This window comes from Lonchura striata, chromosome 13, assembly GCF_050655825.1.
Source record: "Lonchura striata isolate lonStrDom1 chromosome 13, ASM5065582v1, whole genome shotgun sequence".
Taxonomy (NCBI): Eukaryota; Metazoa; Chordata; class Aves; order Passeriformes; family Estrildidae; genus Lonchura; species Lonchura striata.
Genome location: NC_140715.1, coordinates 4,321,720 through 4,337,368, shown reverse-complemented (window position 1 = coordinate 4,337,368; position 15,649 = coordinate 4,321,720). Strand labels below are relative to the sequence as shown.

Genomic DNA, 15,649 nt, shown 5'->3' with positions numbered 1-15,649 from the left:
AGTCTGAACCATCCAGATCCTGCCAAGTGGGACAAAAGTAAAATCTTTTGTAGAGAAATGAAGTATCCAGGTGATGGGATGTGCTTCTCACTGTGGAGAGCCCCCAGGATATCAGGGGTTTCATCATCAGTTTTATGTATAGAAAAGCTATTTTAGGTAGTTTAACAGGTGCTATTAGTTTAATTTTTCTCCCTCCATCTGTTTCCTGCACAGCTGAGCACGTGCCATGGCCGGCTGCAGAGATGGATCTGAAAAATAGGCACAACAACCTTTCCAAAGAATTTCCCAAAATATCCTTCCTGACACGTCTGGGACACGGGTGGTGGCAGGATGGCCTGGAGGAAATAATTACTAGTCTGAGCTCTGTCTCCTTCAGAGGGTTCAGAGAGTTCCAGGGGAAGGGGACACTGCCCTGGTCCCGTTTTAGGAACATTGTGGGCTTTTCTTCTGCCTTCATCCAGCAGAGCAGCAGCCCAGCAGCCCCACAGGCTGGAAGTAAAGACTGCCCAGAGCTTTGGGAGGCTGGAAATGCTCCTGCACTCACACTTCTTGCTAACAATCGAATCTTTGCCAAGTTGTGATCTTAAAGCTCAGCTTCATCCAGGCTCCCTCCGGGCCCTGGCGTCGCATGGCAGGAGGGCCGGGAATGTGCGGGCCAGGGGACGTGGGGGAGGCTGGCAGCGGCCTCGCCAGGGACGGAATTGGGGAAATTGGGGAAATTGGGGAATTCTGCAGCAGATCCCGGCCTTTCTTGGGCCTGGGGAGGGTGGGGGGCTGTGGGATGGTGGGGTGTGGGAAGAAGGACAGAGGGATGCTCGCCATGGGCTGTGTCCCCAGGCTCAGACAGTGTCCCCAAGCACCGGCAGTGTCCCCAGGCACAGGCAGTGTCCCCAAGCACAGGCAGTGTCCTCAGGCTCAGGCTGTGTCCCCAGGCACAGGCAGTGTCCCCAAGCACAGGCTGTGTCCCCAGGCTCGGGGCAGTGTCCCCAAGCACGGGCTGTGTCCCCACACGCCTGGAGCCCAGCGGAGGCTCAGCTCCAGCAGGGACAGACCTGCTCCCTGTCACTTGTCACTTTGCCAGCCGGGGAATGTTCAGGCTGAGATTTTACTGCCGCTGCTGCCTCTGGCTGGAGCCGAGTGTGGAGGCGGTGGGGGGATGGGGATGGGATGGGATGGGAAGGGGATGGGGATGGGATGGGATGGGGATGGGGATGGGGATGGGATGGGGATGGGGATGGGGATGGGGATGGGGATGGGGATGGGATGGGGATGGGGATGGGGATGGGGATGGGATGGGATGGGATGGGATGGGATGGGATGGGATGGGATGGGATGGGATGGGATGGGGAGGAAGCTGGGAGAGAGGAGGGAGAAGTGCAGGGGGATGGAGCAGGGGACAGGGGACAGGGGACAGTGAGCAGGGGCTGCTCAGGAATGGGGCTGAGGAAAGGGCTTGGGGATACCCCTGGCTCCGGGAGCTGGCTGGGGAGGGGAGGGCTGGGTGCTGCCCCAGGGAAAGTGGGAGCAGCATCCCGGGCTGGCTTGGAAATGGGAGTGAAAGGAGAAGAGGCTGGGAGGAGAAGTAAATCCCAGTCACGGCCCCTTGCCTGGGAGCAGCCAGGACCACAGGCTGGGAGAGGTCCTGGCTGGGAGAGGGCACTGCCATGGGAGCCAGAAAGCCCCAGAAAGAGAGGAGGGAGGATGCTGAGGGTGTCCCGGGAAAATCCCCAGCCCGGGCACTGCCCACAGCCCTGCCAGGCACCCCGGAGTGCCCTCGGGGCACTGAGCTGCCCTCTCCATCCCCTGGGGCACTGACAGCACTGCTCTGGCACGAATAAACTTTCCCAGTTTGTTGTGGCGCTGCTCTGACTTGTGTTTCCAGCTGCAGAGCAAGGAAAACAATTTTTCAGGAATCCGTCGGGTGATTGTGCAAATAAATGTTTGCGAGGTCTTTGGCTGCCATAGTGATGAGCTCCATGGCAACCCCGCAAGGAAATGAATAATTCTGTGCTCGAAGTGGAATAATTTTGTGCTGGAAGTGGAAGATAAAAAGGGACCTGATGGTTGAGGGTGCTGCAAATTAGCTGATGAGCCAAGCACCCGAGTGCCCCCCTGTTGTGGGTGCTTGTGGAAGCTCTGGGTAGTGGGGCAGTGTTGGAATGCAGATGGATGCAGTGGGGCTGTGCAGAGCTGCCAGAAAAAGCCTTTTCTCTGGTTATTCCATGATTTCCATGTAGCCAGGTTTATTGAAGGCAGCTCCAGGTCGTGCAGAGGCTGTACCTGCCTCTCCTGTGCTCCGTGTCCACCACGCCCTGACCCCCTGCAGATGCTGCACCCCCGGGTTTGTCTCAAATGTGGCTTTGATTCCTTCACTCAGTTCTAGCTAGGCTGGAAGCATTCCTGAAAATGAAAGCCAGCTCTTTTCTGAGCTTTGAAGTGTGGAGTAGAACTGAACAGAGTAAAAAAAAATAAAAAAAAAATCTGTCCAATGGGGGATGGGTTTTTAGAAAAACACCCTATTGAATCAACAGCATTTGTATTAAAACCAGCCAGTCCTTGGAGTATTTCCATAGGATCCAGCCCTCCCATTCTGGGCAGGCTCCCTGCAGCAGCATCCAAAGCTGTGGAGGGGTGGGAGGCAGTGGCAGGGGGGTTCTGGGCTGTGCCCACCCCGGGCAGGGGCAGCAGGGCAGGGAGGGCTGCTCATTGTTGAGTCAGTGATTCACAGCTGTGACTCACAGCCTCATCCTATAGCCGTGGAAGGCAGCCAGGTCTGGCCATCAGCTGTGTGCATTCTCCACTGCTAGGAGTTATTTTTGGATGTTTTTAGATTACAGCCCTTGGGTTTTTTTTTTTCCTGTGCCTCTGAATTCTGGATGATTGCACTGCAAATAATTGAGACACTTGAATTTCCTGCTTAGAGAAGTGAGTTCAATACCTTTTTTTTTTTTTTTTTTTTTGCAATGCTAAGGCATTTCTAAAATAGCTTTTCTATGTGGCGTCATGAGGAGCAGGCACACGGCTTTGGGGCTCTTTGTGCAAAATTTGGGAACACTGGCTGCAGTAAGGGTGAAGAAAAGGACATAGGGGGTGTCAGATTGAACATGAATCACCAGTGCACCCTTGCTGTGATGGAGACTGACTGGTTTTACTGGTCAGCTTGTAGCCAGCAGGACAAGAAGTTGCCCTCAATTCCCCTGTGGCACCCACAGATCCACTCCTGGAGCACTGTGCCCAGTTTTGGACTCCTCACTGCAATAAAAGCAGGACCACACCACCAAAATGGTCTGAGCACTGGAGCCCAGGGCAGGGTGGGAGAGGCTGGGAGAGCTCCTTCTGCTTGAGCTGTGGCACCAGGAGCACTGCAGCTTCCTTAAGGGCCTTCCAACCCAAACCATTGTAGGATTCCATGACTCGTGCCCCTCTTCCAGTCTGATTTTGTGATCTCACAGGGAATTAAGGGGAGGCAGGGCTTGAGGTGTCCCCCAAAGTGGAGGGGCTGGTGAGGCTCATGCCCTCATCCCTCACTAAGGCCACAAGGAAGGAAAGGGATCAGAAGTGCTGCCCATCCTGAGCTGGCTGGTGATGCAGAGTGCTCCTCCCCTGGGACACACAGCTCTAAACCAAGAGCTCAGAACAGCCTGAGCAAAGCTCCACGTTTCTTCCCAACCCTTGGGAGGGTTGGGCTGTGCCACTCAGACCCCTCCCAGGCTGCAGGGAGTACCCAGACCCCTCATGCCTCCCTTTCCAACCATTCCTGGCCAAGTCTGGTGCCAGTGGTGCCAGCTCTCCTGCCTGTGCCTCATGCAGCCCTGGGGCTGTGGGGTGGGGAGCTCAGTGGGGTCGGGAGTCCTGGTGCAGGTGAATTCCCTGACCACAGGGTGAGCCTTTCCTTCCGTGCATTCCCACCGCTGTCGGACACGGAGGCTTTGACAGCAGACAGGAGGAATGTCTCTACAGGGAAGCCTGAAGGAGTTGCCTGAAGGAGGGGTGGAACAGGAGTGAAGAGTCTTTTGGAAAATGGAAAATGTGATACTGGCACTGTCACATCAGAGAGTTAAACCTGAGCCTCTGATTTCACAACAGAGTTCAAACCATTGGAAGACTACACTGTTAAAAAAACCCAAAATGTATTTGATGCTTTCTTGTGCTTTCTCTCCCCCCATCTCTGGGTGCCACCATCATGTCAGGGCAGCTCCCAGAGGCAGGATCAGTAGCTGGGAGGCTCAGGGATGTTTCGGAGCAGCTTTCCTGAAGCCCTGAAAAACCTGGGAACCTCATCCTCCAGCTGGGGGTGGGGCAAGAGCTGCTGGGGTTTGCAATGGAGTTTAGGTTCCTAAGTCCTTTATTGGATCTGGCCCGGGGCTCTATTCCCAGCCCTGTTTGTGACATTAACAGGTCACTGCAGCCCCAGGGCTGTCCCCACCTTGTCCTGGCGTGGCACCGAGCGCAGGGCAAGGGAGTCTCGGCACAACCATCACGGAGGAATCGGTCTGGGAGGGGAGCACGCCTCACTTCTGCCTTTTTGAACCCGTGCCAGCAGCCAGGCGTGCAGGAGGGGCGCCCCGGGATGCACAGGCTGCAGGGATTTCAGGATGCTGCCAGCAGGGTCGTGCTGGGGCAGCCTCTGCTCCATTAGTGGTTATTCACATCCTCTAAAGATTAACTGGTGTGAGAGCTGCCCCTGTGCCCGGCTGGGGATGGATCAGGCACGGGACACAGAAGGGGAGGGATGGCTCTGTGGTCCTGGTTTGGGTCCTGCACATCTTCGGACAAGTTGCTTAAGAGCAGATTTTGTGCGGAGCACCTGGGAATGTCTGCAGAGCATCCTTACAACATCCTTACCTATGTTGTATTTCAAAGGCAGCTTGAACATATATTCAGAATTCCAGAATGGTTTGGGTTGGGAAGGACCTCACAGACCATCCCATTCCATCCTTGCCATGGCAGGGACACCTCCCACTGTCCCAGGCTGCTCCAAGCCCTGTCCTACCTGGCCTTTGGCACTGCCAGGCATCCAGGGGCAACCCCAGCTTCTGTGGGCACCCTGTGCATGGGAAAGGATTTCACAGGGATGCTGAAGGCTCGTGTGCTTTCAAGGCTTCTCTCCTCTCTGCTTTGATGCAGCTACGAGGTCACTGTGGCAGGTACAGCCTTCAAGAATAGCACCTGTGGGTCCATCCCAATTCCAAAATGTCCATATTGAGCCTGTTCCATGTGTGAGGGCGCAGGTGGAGGGGGCACTCAGGCAGGGATGCTCAGCAGGGCATGAGGAGCCCATCTGGTGCCCAGCACGTGGCACTGAGCTGGCACCAGCCGTGCCCACGCTGGCATTTGCAGCGTGCAGGGTGCTGGGTGCTCAGGCATGGGGCTGCCAGTGGGACACCCCAGAGCATGGCTGGTCAGGAATTCTGGGGCTGGGCAGGAATTCAGGGACTGGGCAGGAATCTGGTGTCTGAGCAGGATGCTGAGATCCCAGCAGGGCTTCAGGATCTGAGCAGGGTGTTGGGGTCTGAGCAGGGTGTTGGGCTCTGAGCATGGTTTTGGGGACTGAGCAGGCTTTTGGGGTCTGGCAGCTCCTGGTTATAAGGGCTGGGACCACAGAGGGGGAGGAGGCCACCTCTATGCCTTGTAGCTTTGTGGTTTGAACACTTTCCTGGTAAAAGGGGTAAGGTCTCTTCCTGGGAAGAGCTTTCCAACCCCCCATCCTCCCCTGTCTCACTTCAGGAGAGCTCCCAGCTGCAAGAGCAGGGCAGCCCTCATCCCAAGGGAGCCAGGGGGTAAATCCTGGCATTCCAGTGATGGAAAGGGCTGAGCAGTGACTAGGAGAGGAGACAGTGGTGATCTGAGTGGTGGGGTCATTTTGGGACAGAGCAGAGGGGACCCCAGGAAGCTGGTGAGATGTTTAGGAAGTGTGGAGGCTCTGCAGGGGCTCTGGGAGCACAGCCCTGAGCAGTGAGCAGTGCCTGAGCACAGCTGACACCTGGCAGGCATGAAAGCCGGGCTTGTTAGCCTGCACACAGAGTGCTGATTGTCGGCCTGGCCACAAAACCTGCTCAGCCAAAGTCTGTCAGCATCCCCCGAGTTCTCCCAGGCGGATCTGTGGTGCTCAGCACCCCCAGCAGCCAAGGGCAACCAAGGGAGATGCCCAGATGCTGCCTGCTCTCCTCTCCCTGCTGCTCCAGCCTCCCCAGGACTGCTCTTGGACTCTTTTCAGGGCAAATTCTGTGGTGCCAGGCAGCTGCTCCGTGATGACCCAAATTCCCACCACAGCGTGGGGTTTTTTCACCCTCCATCACAATGAAGCTGAATGGAGTTGTAACCTGAAAGAGCTTGAAAGGTGCATCCACTCAGAGCCTGCAAAAGGACAGAGGACCTGGTCCTACAAGGGTGCATATGCACCCCTGGGGCTTCAGGACTGCAGTTTTTATGATATTACACTGTTATTTGGCAATGGATTACATTTTATCCCATGGCAGGGGGTTGCAGATGGATGATCTTAAAGTACTCTTCTGACCCAAACCATTCTGTGATTGCTTTTTGGTGGGGTTTTGAGGAGATGAGATGCTTGGCTGTAGCCTCTGAAGGCACCAGGAATTAGGAAGGTGTTGCTGGAAGCACCACTGAGTCCCCAAGTGCTTTTGGTGGTTATTCTTCAAGAGCCTGGTGAGGGATGTGTTGCTATAGGACATGAGAAAGCACACCACGAGCCACTGCCATTACAAGGTAAAAAAGAAGAAGGTTTATTTTCTGACTCCAACTTTTATACTTTTCCAAAGGTGACATTGGATTGGAGAGTGAATGGGCCACCTCTCCAAAGACATTGGACAAACCACCAGTACATCAAGTTTCTCCACCCCCACGAAGGAATGCAAAACAATATGTTGTTTATAAAAAATGTGTAGGAAAGTTTTCTAACAGAATGTAAACTCAGAAGGCTTTAGAAAATCTTAAGAATCAGGGCGACAGGGATGGACACCTCTGAAAGGGTCTTGGCTCCTGAGTGCCATTTATGGGAGGATTTAAAGCAGGCACTGGTCCAGCCCACTCCTCCTGACTGAACTGGAGTAACTTGCTGTTCGTTTTCTTTTCCCACAGCTCCCAGAATGGAGAGGAAGCTGGAGCCTGGCCCAACAACCAGTTTGACACGGAGATGCTCCAAGCCATGATCCTGGCTTCAGCCAATGGTTGGTGTCCATCACTCATGGGAAAACCCTGACTCCTGCTCTGGGGGGGCCATCTCGGGGTCGTGCTGAGAGATAAGAGACTGATTTATCTGGGTGAGCTGGGCTGGCTGCAGAGGTTCTGCTTCAGAAGATCCCAAAGCTGGGAAAAACACTGATGTCCCTGCAGAGAGAGGGGTCAGGAAGGATCCAGGAGGAAAAACACTGATGTCCCTGCAGAGAGAGGGGTCAGGAAGGATCCAGGGGGAAAAACACTGATGTCCCTGCAGAGAGAGGGGTCAGGAAGGATCCAGGGGGAAAAGCACTGATGTCCCTGCAGAGGGAAGGGTCAGGAAGGATCCAGGCAGAGGAGATACCCGTTTCCTGTACACTGGGACACTTCTTCCACTCAAACTCTGTTTGCTTGGTACTAAATGGTGTTACACCATCTGGCTGTGCTGTGGTTGTGTTACATGAAAGAGCCAGTCTGGAGATGATGTTTTATGAACTCCTTGGTTCCAGAAAGTCACAGTAAATTACACTTGCTGTAAGGTGAGGAGGAAGGAAGGCTGGAAGTTTGTGTGTGGCTAGAGGCTGGACCAAGGAACCACCAAATGCCTGACTCAGTATTCCCAGCAAACCTTGTGTGCAGAGGAGCTCTCCGAGCCCCTCTGCTGAGGCATGGACTCACCAAGGTTTCTCCCCCATTGGCTGCTGCTGCCTCCTTGCAGTTGTTTTTGCAGGAGGATGGTTTGGGGTCATTTTGGGTTGGTTTGTTCTGGTTTATGGCTGTGCAGAAGCCTTGGGCAGGGAGGGATGTTCCCATGCACCCACGGTCTCCATGGCTTTGTATAAAACAAGGACAATTATCACTCTGTGCAGCACTATGGATAAAGAGCCTTTATTTATAAATACCTCCAAGTCTTTCCCCCCTTGATTTAAAAATAGAAGCACAGCCATAAAACCCAGTGCAAAATGCTTGGGATGCTTCCTTTGAGCTGTTGGGAGGGAAGGAATCTGAGGGAGGAGGAATGGCTTTGCTGTTGCTTTCTTGGAAAGCTGCTGCAGCTGAACTTGCTGCTCTGCAGACACCAGGAGACAGCTGCCGTGGCTGGGGAGGGGGACGAGGTCTGGGGCAAGGGAGCTGTTTACAGTCAAGAGAGAGAAACATCGTGAAAATGTGTCTTTGCTCTGAAAAACGGCCGTGGAAAAACAGCCCTTGGGGTTGCATGTGGTTATCATCACCCAGTGTCTCCAGATCTGGTTTCCTTGCTGGTAAATAAAGCTGTTTTTCTGGCTGCTGCTCCAGAATCCCCAGGATCAGAGCTAAGCGGGTCCCTTCCAGGTTAAGCAGCGACTTTCATGGAGCCCCGGGCCCTGCTGCAGCAAATCTCCCCAATCCACACTCCTGACCTGATGGAAATCAAATCCCTCCTGCAGATAATGGCTTTCCCTTATCCATCCCATTCGGCTCTCTCTGTCTGCATGTGTGGATGGGGAGCCAGCAGCAGTTTTTCCTCCAGCACAGTGTTTTCATGTCCTTGCTCTCTGTCCCTCATTTCTGCTCTCTCTTTAAGCCAATAGTGTTGATTGGAGCAGGCTTTGATTAGGGGCAGCGCTAATTGCCCATTAAGCTTTGTGCTACCCATCCCTGGGTGTGATTTCTGGCCATTTAAATAATCCTGATCTTTCACTGTCGCCCACCGAGCTCTGTTTGAGCTCCGAGCTGGCACCTGGCTGACAGTGATGCCTTGGGTGCATCCTTACCTGGGCCAGGGGTTTTCCTTGGCTTCAGCAGGAGGCAGTGCTGGCAGTGCCAGGCCAAGGCTGCACCATCCAGTCCTTTGAGGATTAAATCCCTTCCCTGATGGTTAAGTTACCATCACAAGGGAGAGTATGTGGGGACCTGATTTTCCCCTCAGGGCTGTGACCTTGCTGTAGGGTTCTGTCTCCCTTTCCATCCATCCTTCCTCTGCATCTTCCTGCCTTACAGCTGGAACAGTATGAAAAAAACAGTGTTTTGAGCCATCTGAATGGGCAGAGGCAGCTGCTGGGGCAGCCCAAGGAGCACAGATGCTCCAAGACACCAGACTCTCAAGGCCAGACATCCTGTCCTTAAAATACTCTGGCTCCAGTGGGAATTTAGCGGGGTGCCACGGGCTGGAGGGAGAGCAGCCAGAAAGGCAGCCCAGGGAGGTCCCTGTCCCCCAGCAGGGACAGACACGCTATACTGGGTCCCCCGAAAGCCCCAGCAGCAGCTGCAGCCACACCTGCTCTGGGGCTGCCCCCGGCCTCCCCTCTGCCCACGGGGGCCATGGAGCCACTCGCTGGTTATTTTTGCCAGAGCCCAAATTCTTGTTTTCCTCCTCAGGGCCGTTTGGGATAATGACAGGCTGCTGGTAGAGGCTGAGCGTGGCCTTTCCAGCAAGGAGAGCTCAAGTGCTTTGCTTGGCAAGAGCACCTCGGTGCCTGTTTATAACCCTCTATTGTTCCTGTTCTCTCTTCTGTTCAGCCTTAATGTCAGTGTAACCTAGAAACAGCCGGCCGCCCTTACCCAGGACCGGTGGCAGGCTGGGAACTTCACCAGTGCCTTTTTCTCCTTGCTGGAAGCTGTGCTGAGACTCAAAATTAATTCATGGGGACTTGGGTGGTGCTGGCACCCCCAGCCCTTCACTGCTCAGAGCCCTGGTATTGTAAATGTAGGCGAACCTAATGGGAAGAAATGATGATGTCTGACTGAGTTTAGAAGGCTGAATTATTTCTTTATTATAACTATGTTAAAATACATTAATATACTATATAAAAGGAGGATACTAAAACTACATACTACTTTCTCTGATTCTGTCTTTAACACAAACTGTGACTTTCTTGTGAGAGTCCAGCCACAGGTGGGTTGGACTGGCCATCAGGCTCAAACAATCCTCGCTAGAATTTAAGCAAGCACTCACTCCAGGTAAACAATTTTCTAAACACATTCTACATATGATAAACAAGGAGCAGAAATAGAAATAGTTTTCTCTTTCATTTCTCTCTGTGCACATCTATAAAAATCCTAAGAGGGAGAGAAATGTGCTTGCCACACCCTGGGATGGCTCTGGAGGGACACAGGCAGCAATACCCAGGGAAGAGAAGGTGCCCAAGTCCACCCAGCCTCTCACTGGGCTGACTCCAGCTGGGACAGCCCAGAAAAATCAATTCTCCCATGGCTGGAGGCTGTCCTCTGTCATAATGAAACGTGGATGAAAAATTAAACTTCACAATTTTAATAAAGATTTGTAGGGAATGGGTATGTTTATTTGCATTATTGAATGTGGGGACTCATTGCCCTTCAATGGACATGTGCACTTCTTGAGAACTCTCAATCTTTTTTTATTACCCTTACTAATTTCTATATGCATAGAATTTCACAATAGGTTAATGCATATTCATTCTGCTGATTTCACATTATATTTACAGCTAGTTACACTTGTACTCAGTTTTTGGCAGAAAGTACAGAAAGAACTCCTGGGTCACTCTGCCCTGTCAGTTATAAGGTTTGAGGAGTCTTTCTTATCTCTTATGTTTTAGTGTAGAAATTTGTATTCTTTCTCTTTAGCTGGGGTAGTTTTGCTAGGCCTGCAGTTACTAGACTAAAGAGCATATTTAGTAAGCTTAAAGTGGTACGTTTCAGTTGAGACGGAGACAATACAAAGCAACACACTCCAGTTTCAGAAGGCTTCAAAACCTTTTTATTCTAGCCTGCATGCTTTTTATACATTCCTACAAAACTCCTGAGTTTGCACTTTACTCTATGGTCACGAGAGACAAACAAAGTCCTCATTGGAACAGGCAGCTGCAGGTTTCTCTGATTTCTCCTTCTTTCTTTCTTGGTTTCTGTGTCAACGACCTTGGTAGGAAATTCTTTTAGGGGTAAATTCTTTTAGGATCCTCTTATCAAACATGGATTCTCTTATCAAACATCTCTCTGGCCCACAGAACTCACTGTAAAACCTCTTCCACAGTGGTCCACCTGTGAGATGCTCCCTGCACATCTCCAGTCATCCCATCCCATGGGGATCATTTCTAACACCTCCATGGGTGTGGGCTTGAGTTGCTTGTTAATGAAATGAGCTGCTGCTCAGGCGGGTGAGGATTAGCAATAAACATCACTAATTACAGACACATCTCCCCAGCACCAGGTCCTGCTAGGTCTGGAGCCCATGTCATGGGGACTCTGGAAGAATTCTCCTGCGGGGAATGCTTCCAGAGCAGGAAGTGAAAGGCATTTCCCCGCTCTGGGTCACTGTGTTTGCACCCCATGGCCCTGCCCTGGTGCACAATATCACGCCTGTTTTCAGCCTCGCTGTGTTTTCCTCCCTGCCCGCTCCAACAGAGCAGCTGCAACTTTTCAAATTGCAGTTGCCTCATCCTTCCGACCCCTGTGAAGGGAATGTGTACACAGCCGTGTTTCAGGGGGATGGTGGGATGTGCTCCAGCTTTTTGTCCAGCTTTTTGGCTGGCTCCATCTGCTTAGGGGAAAGCAAAGGCGGCTCAGAGGCGTGCACAGAGCTGGGCTGGAGTGAGGAGAAACGTGAGGGGACCCAGATCACCACCTCTGCTCGTTGTTTTTCATTGTTCCCACAATCTCTCTGCCTCTGAAAGGAGGGAGCAGCACCCCTGGGCTCTGCCTTGGGCCCTCCGGGTGTCTCTATCCTTCAGGAGGGCCTGGCCCCAGCCATGAGTGCGAGGCAGTTAAAGGCTGAGATGGGAAACACAGTCTCTCATACAAAGGCTGAATTTCAGCAAACCATTTCTGAGCAGGGCTGTGCAGGGATCCCACCCCGAGCCGTGCACAGGCAGCTGGGCTGGAGCAGATCGTGCAGCAGCTCATGGCAACAGCATCACTCCAGCCCTGCCATCCCCCCGTGCTCGTTCTCCCCCTGCCTCTGTGCATCCCCCCGTCTCCATCTGCTCTCCAGCATCCAGCAGGGCCCCAGCATCCCGGGGGGGGCCCTGTGCCCCTCCCACTCCTCGCTCCGTGCTGGAGCTTTGCACAGCAACAGGAATGGATTTGCCTTCCCCTCCCCCTGCTCCCAGATCTGGACCATCAGACACGCTCTGGCATTGATTTCCTTCGTGCTCGGCTTCCTAGAGCCATTTTGTGGGATTGCAAGGGAGGGGTTTTGTTCCTCTGCTCTCTTGCCCTGCTCCCTGAATAAACCTGGCTGGAGAAAAATACCGGCGGGCAGGGTTTTAAATGTGGCGGAAAAACAAATAAATATTGGATTTCCTTTAATGCATCGCTAATGGTGCGACTGCACAATATGTCTGTAATGGGCAGCTTTTTTTTGGGGGGGGTTCTGTGCCAGGCTGCCCTGTGGGGAGCTGAAGGGTGATGCTGGTTTGGCTTTGGGGCTGCTGGGGCTTGGGGTGGGGGTCTCCAGCTGCCTTTAACATCCTGCCCTGCTCTTTCCCCCCTTCCCCGACGTTTCCCACAGAAGCTGCTGACGGAAACTCGACCCTGGGCGGCGGCAATGGCACGATGGGGCTGAGTGCCCGCTACGGCCCGCAGTTCACCCTGCAGCACGTCCCTGACTACCGGCAGAACGTCTACATCCCGGGCAGCAACGCCACGCTCACCAACGCCGCCGGCAAGCGCGACGCCAAGAACGCCGCTCCTGCCGCAGGCAACAAAAAGAAATCCGGGAAGAAGGAGAAGAAGTAGTGAAGAAGAAAAAGGAGACCTTAGAGCTACAGGGCAGCCGGCTCCAGCACTCCCCCCAAAACCACAGCCCAGGCCGGAGGACGAATGTGAATTTTTTTGTGGTGCAAAAGTAGGAAATGCTGCGAATGTATCTGGTCATCATCAGAGCTGAGAGCAGGGGCTCGCTGCTCTCAGGTCTCATGATGAACACCAATCCGGAGTCTAAACCGAACGCAAACAAGTGCCCTGTGAATAATGTTTTATACAATCCCTTGGGTATTAGAATATGCAAGGGCCGAAGGTCTTTTGCCAAGTCTTTGGATCCAGTTTGCTCCCAGCTAGTCCAAGAAAGGCACAAGGCTTGTGCTCGGCTTTGCCCAGTGTAAATAATTTTAATGTGGATCTTTTAATTTACAGCCCTTCAGCTATTTTTTGGAAAGGAAAAGGAAGTTCTTAGCTTAGAGCCCATGCTGTTCTTTGCTGTTAAATTTTCCATTAGTAAAATTCATCCCCAGTCAATGATAGCGATGGAATTTGGATTTTGGAAGTTGGTAGGGAGTGCTTCAGTTCCTGCTTACCTGTCATCTGAAAAAAAAAAGTGTTTATATTGCATGAGTCAAAGGGAATATGGCAAAGCTGCATCCTAAGCATTTTTCTTTTTTTTTTTTTTTCTTTTTAATATGTAACCACTAATGGCCTGAAATATGATAAGGAAAAAGCCCTCCTGCTGTGTGAGAGGCAGGGAATTCCACGAGGAGCATGCCGAGGTGTGCGGCAGCTGCCCCGGCGGTTCTAGGGGTCTCCGAAGAGCAGACACATCTCAAACCTTCTTTGCAGTAAATATTTATATGTACAGTCGATGTTCTTATGGAATTAAGGCTAAGAGAGCCTCGCTGCCCCGCGGCCAGGCCTGGCCAGGTCCCTGCGCAGGGGACACGGGGACGACGCTTCACTGTCTGCACAGGTGTCTGCATGCACATCCCTCACCTCACACCTGCACTAGCGCAGCAGCCCCACGGACCCGCAGAAGTCCTCGCATGCCCACGGGGTGTGAACGCGCCGGCAGCCGCCCGGGCTGCCCTGGGGAAGGGGTGGGAGGGGGTGGGATGGCTCAGGCGGGGTGGGGAAACTCATTATTGCTTCTTGTTCGGGCCCCAAAGGTTGTTTGGGGTGGTCGGGCGGTTCTTGGCGGTCTCGCCCGAAGCGGGGGATCCGCGGAGCTGCCGCTGCATGGCTTTGGTGCAGAGTTGGTGGCTGAGTAAGTGATGGTTGTTTGGTGGCGTTTGGGGACCAGATCCAGACGAGGGACCCCAGAGCAGGGGGTGACGCTGCAAAGTGGGGGGCAGTGACTGGGGGAGTGTCGCATGGACCATGCGGGGCCAGCCTGGAGGAGGAAGTGATGCTCCCGCTGGCTTTGGGCTTTGAACCCTGCAGGCAGAATTGAAGGATGAGGATTAGAGTTTCTCCATGTGCCCATCACCAAAGCACCAGGCCAGCTTCCCATAGCAAAGCAGCTCTGAGCCCCCGGGGGAGGCAGATGGGAGCTTTGTGCAGCCAGAGCCAGGAGAGGAGCTGTGGGGTGGCCCGGAGGGGGCCACACCGAGTTTCCCAGGGGGTGTGTGTTGTTTTTTTTCCTTTTTTAATCACTAACACGTAACTCACCCGAGCAGATCCAGCCCTTTCAGCCAGGCTCTCCCCACCCCTGTCCCCTCCCCAGACCAGGGCAGCAGGAGCATATCCTCCATGGTTCATCCAGATCCAGCCACCTCTGGTGCTGGCTGCTCTGGGAGCGGTTCCCACCCTGTCCCCTGCAGCTGCCACCTGCCCCCCCTCTAGAAATGCTGTAGCTGAATTGTAGTCTTTATATTTTCTTTTTAATCTGCAATCTGAGGTAGCGTAGTGAGTGTCGTGTATTTAGTGGCGTGTTATTTTTAATTGCAGTAACTAACTTGTGGACATCAGTATTTTCAATTTTCTCTGTATCTTCTTTCCATGTGGTCTGTGCTCTGAGTGTGCGTGAAATGAAACACGTTTGCCCTTTCAATGTGTCTAATATTGAATTATACTTATATATTATATATATGCTTATATCCTTCTTATACCCATATAGACCAACGTCGATGTGTTACACGCAAGTTTTATACTCTAATATTTATATTGCTTTTTTTCTTTGGGAAAAAAAAATAATAAAATGGTTTCTTCTGAATGAGTGGTATTTATTCTGGTGGGAAAAGGGAGGCACAGGTGGGGTCTGGCCATCCCGCTGCTGCTGACGGGGGGGTGGTTCAGCCCCTGCCTGGCTCCAGCAGTGGGGATGCTCTAGGGGCACCCCCAGTCTTGTGCCCCCAGGCCTGTTCTGGTGGCACCCCCATCCTCTTGTCACCCAGGGCTTTGAGTGGAGGATGACCTGGCTGTAGATCATGACTGAGGAGATGATGGGGTCTGTAGCTACAGCCCCAAGAGGATCCAGCTGCCCCTCTGGCAGGGATGTGCTCACTGTTGCCCAGCCCTGGAGGATCTGGAGAGCCAGACACAGCTGGGATTCCATCACCCTTCCCATCACCAGCAGGAATCCATTCTTCCTTCTCTGATTTGCTTTCCGTGGTCTCCCCTCTCTGCGCTTGGGGACAATGGCTCGGAGGACACAGTGACCAGAGTTCCCTGACCAAAACAATCCTCCCACCCCCCCCCCCCGCGGGGGGTTCCAACACAGGCTCAGGAAAAACATCCCGTGGCTCAGGATGTCGCAACCCTGGAGGAAAAAATAAGCTGCTGCTGGCCAGATGTGAGGGGGAGGGTGGAG

At 53.1% G+C, this 15,649-nt stretch overlaps 1 protein-coding gene across 24 annotated transcripts in view; it reads left to right on the top strand.

Moving 5' to 3' along the window:
* LOC110481538 (protocadherin gamma-C5) overlaps positions 1 to 15,052 on the top strand; it is a 216,632-nt gene extending 201,580 nt beyond the window's left edge. For all 24 annotated transcript variants that reach the window (XM_085591120.1, XM_085591107.1, XM_085591110.1 and 21 more), the window contains exons 3-4: positions 7,099 to 7,187; positions 12,641 to 15,052. In XM_085591120.1, the coding sequence (XP_085447246.1) occupies positions 7,099 to 7,187; positions 12,641 to 12,867 (316 nt within the window). In that variant the 3' untranslated portion in view covers positions 12,868 to 15,052. The remainder of the gene's footprint in view (positions 1 to 7,098; positions 7,188 to 12,640) is intronic.
* The last annotated feature ends 597 nt before the right edge of the window (positions 15,053 to 15,649 follow it).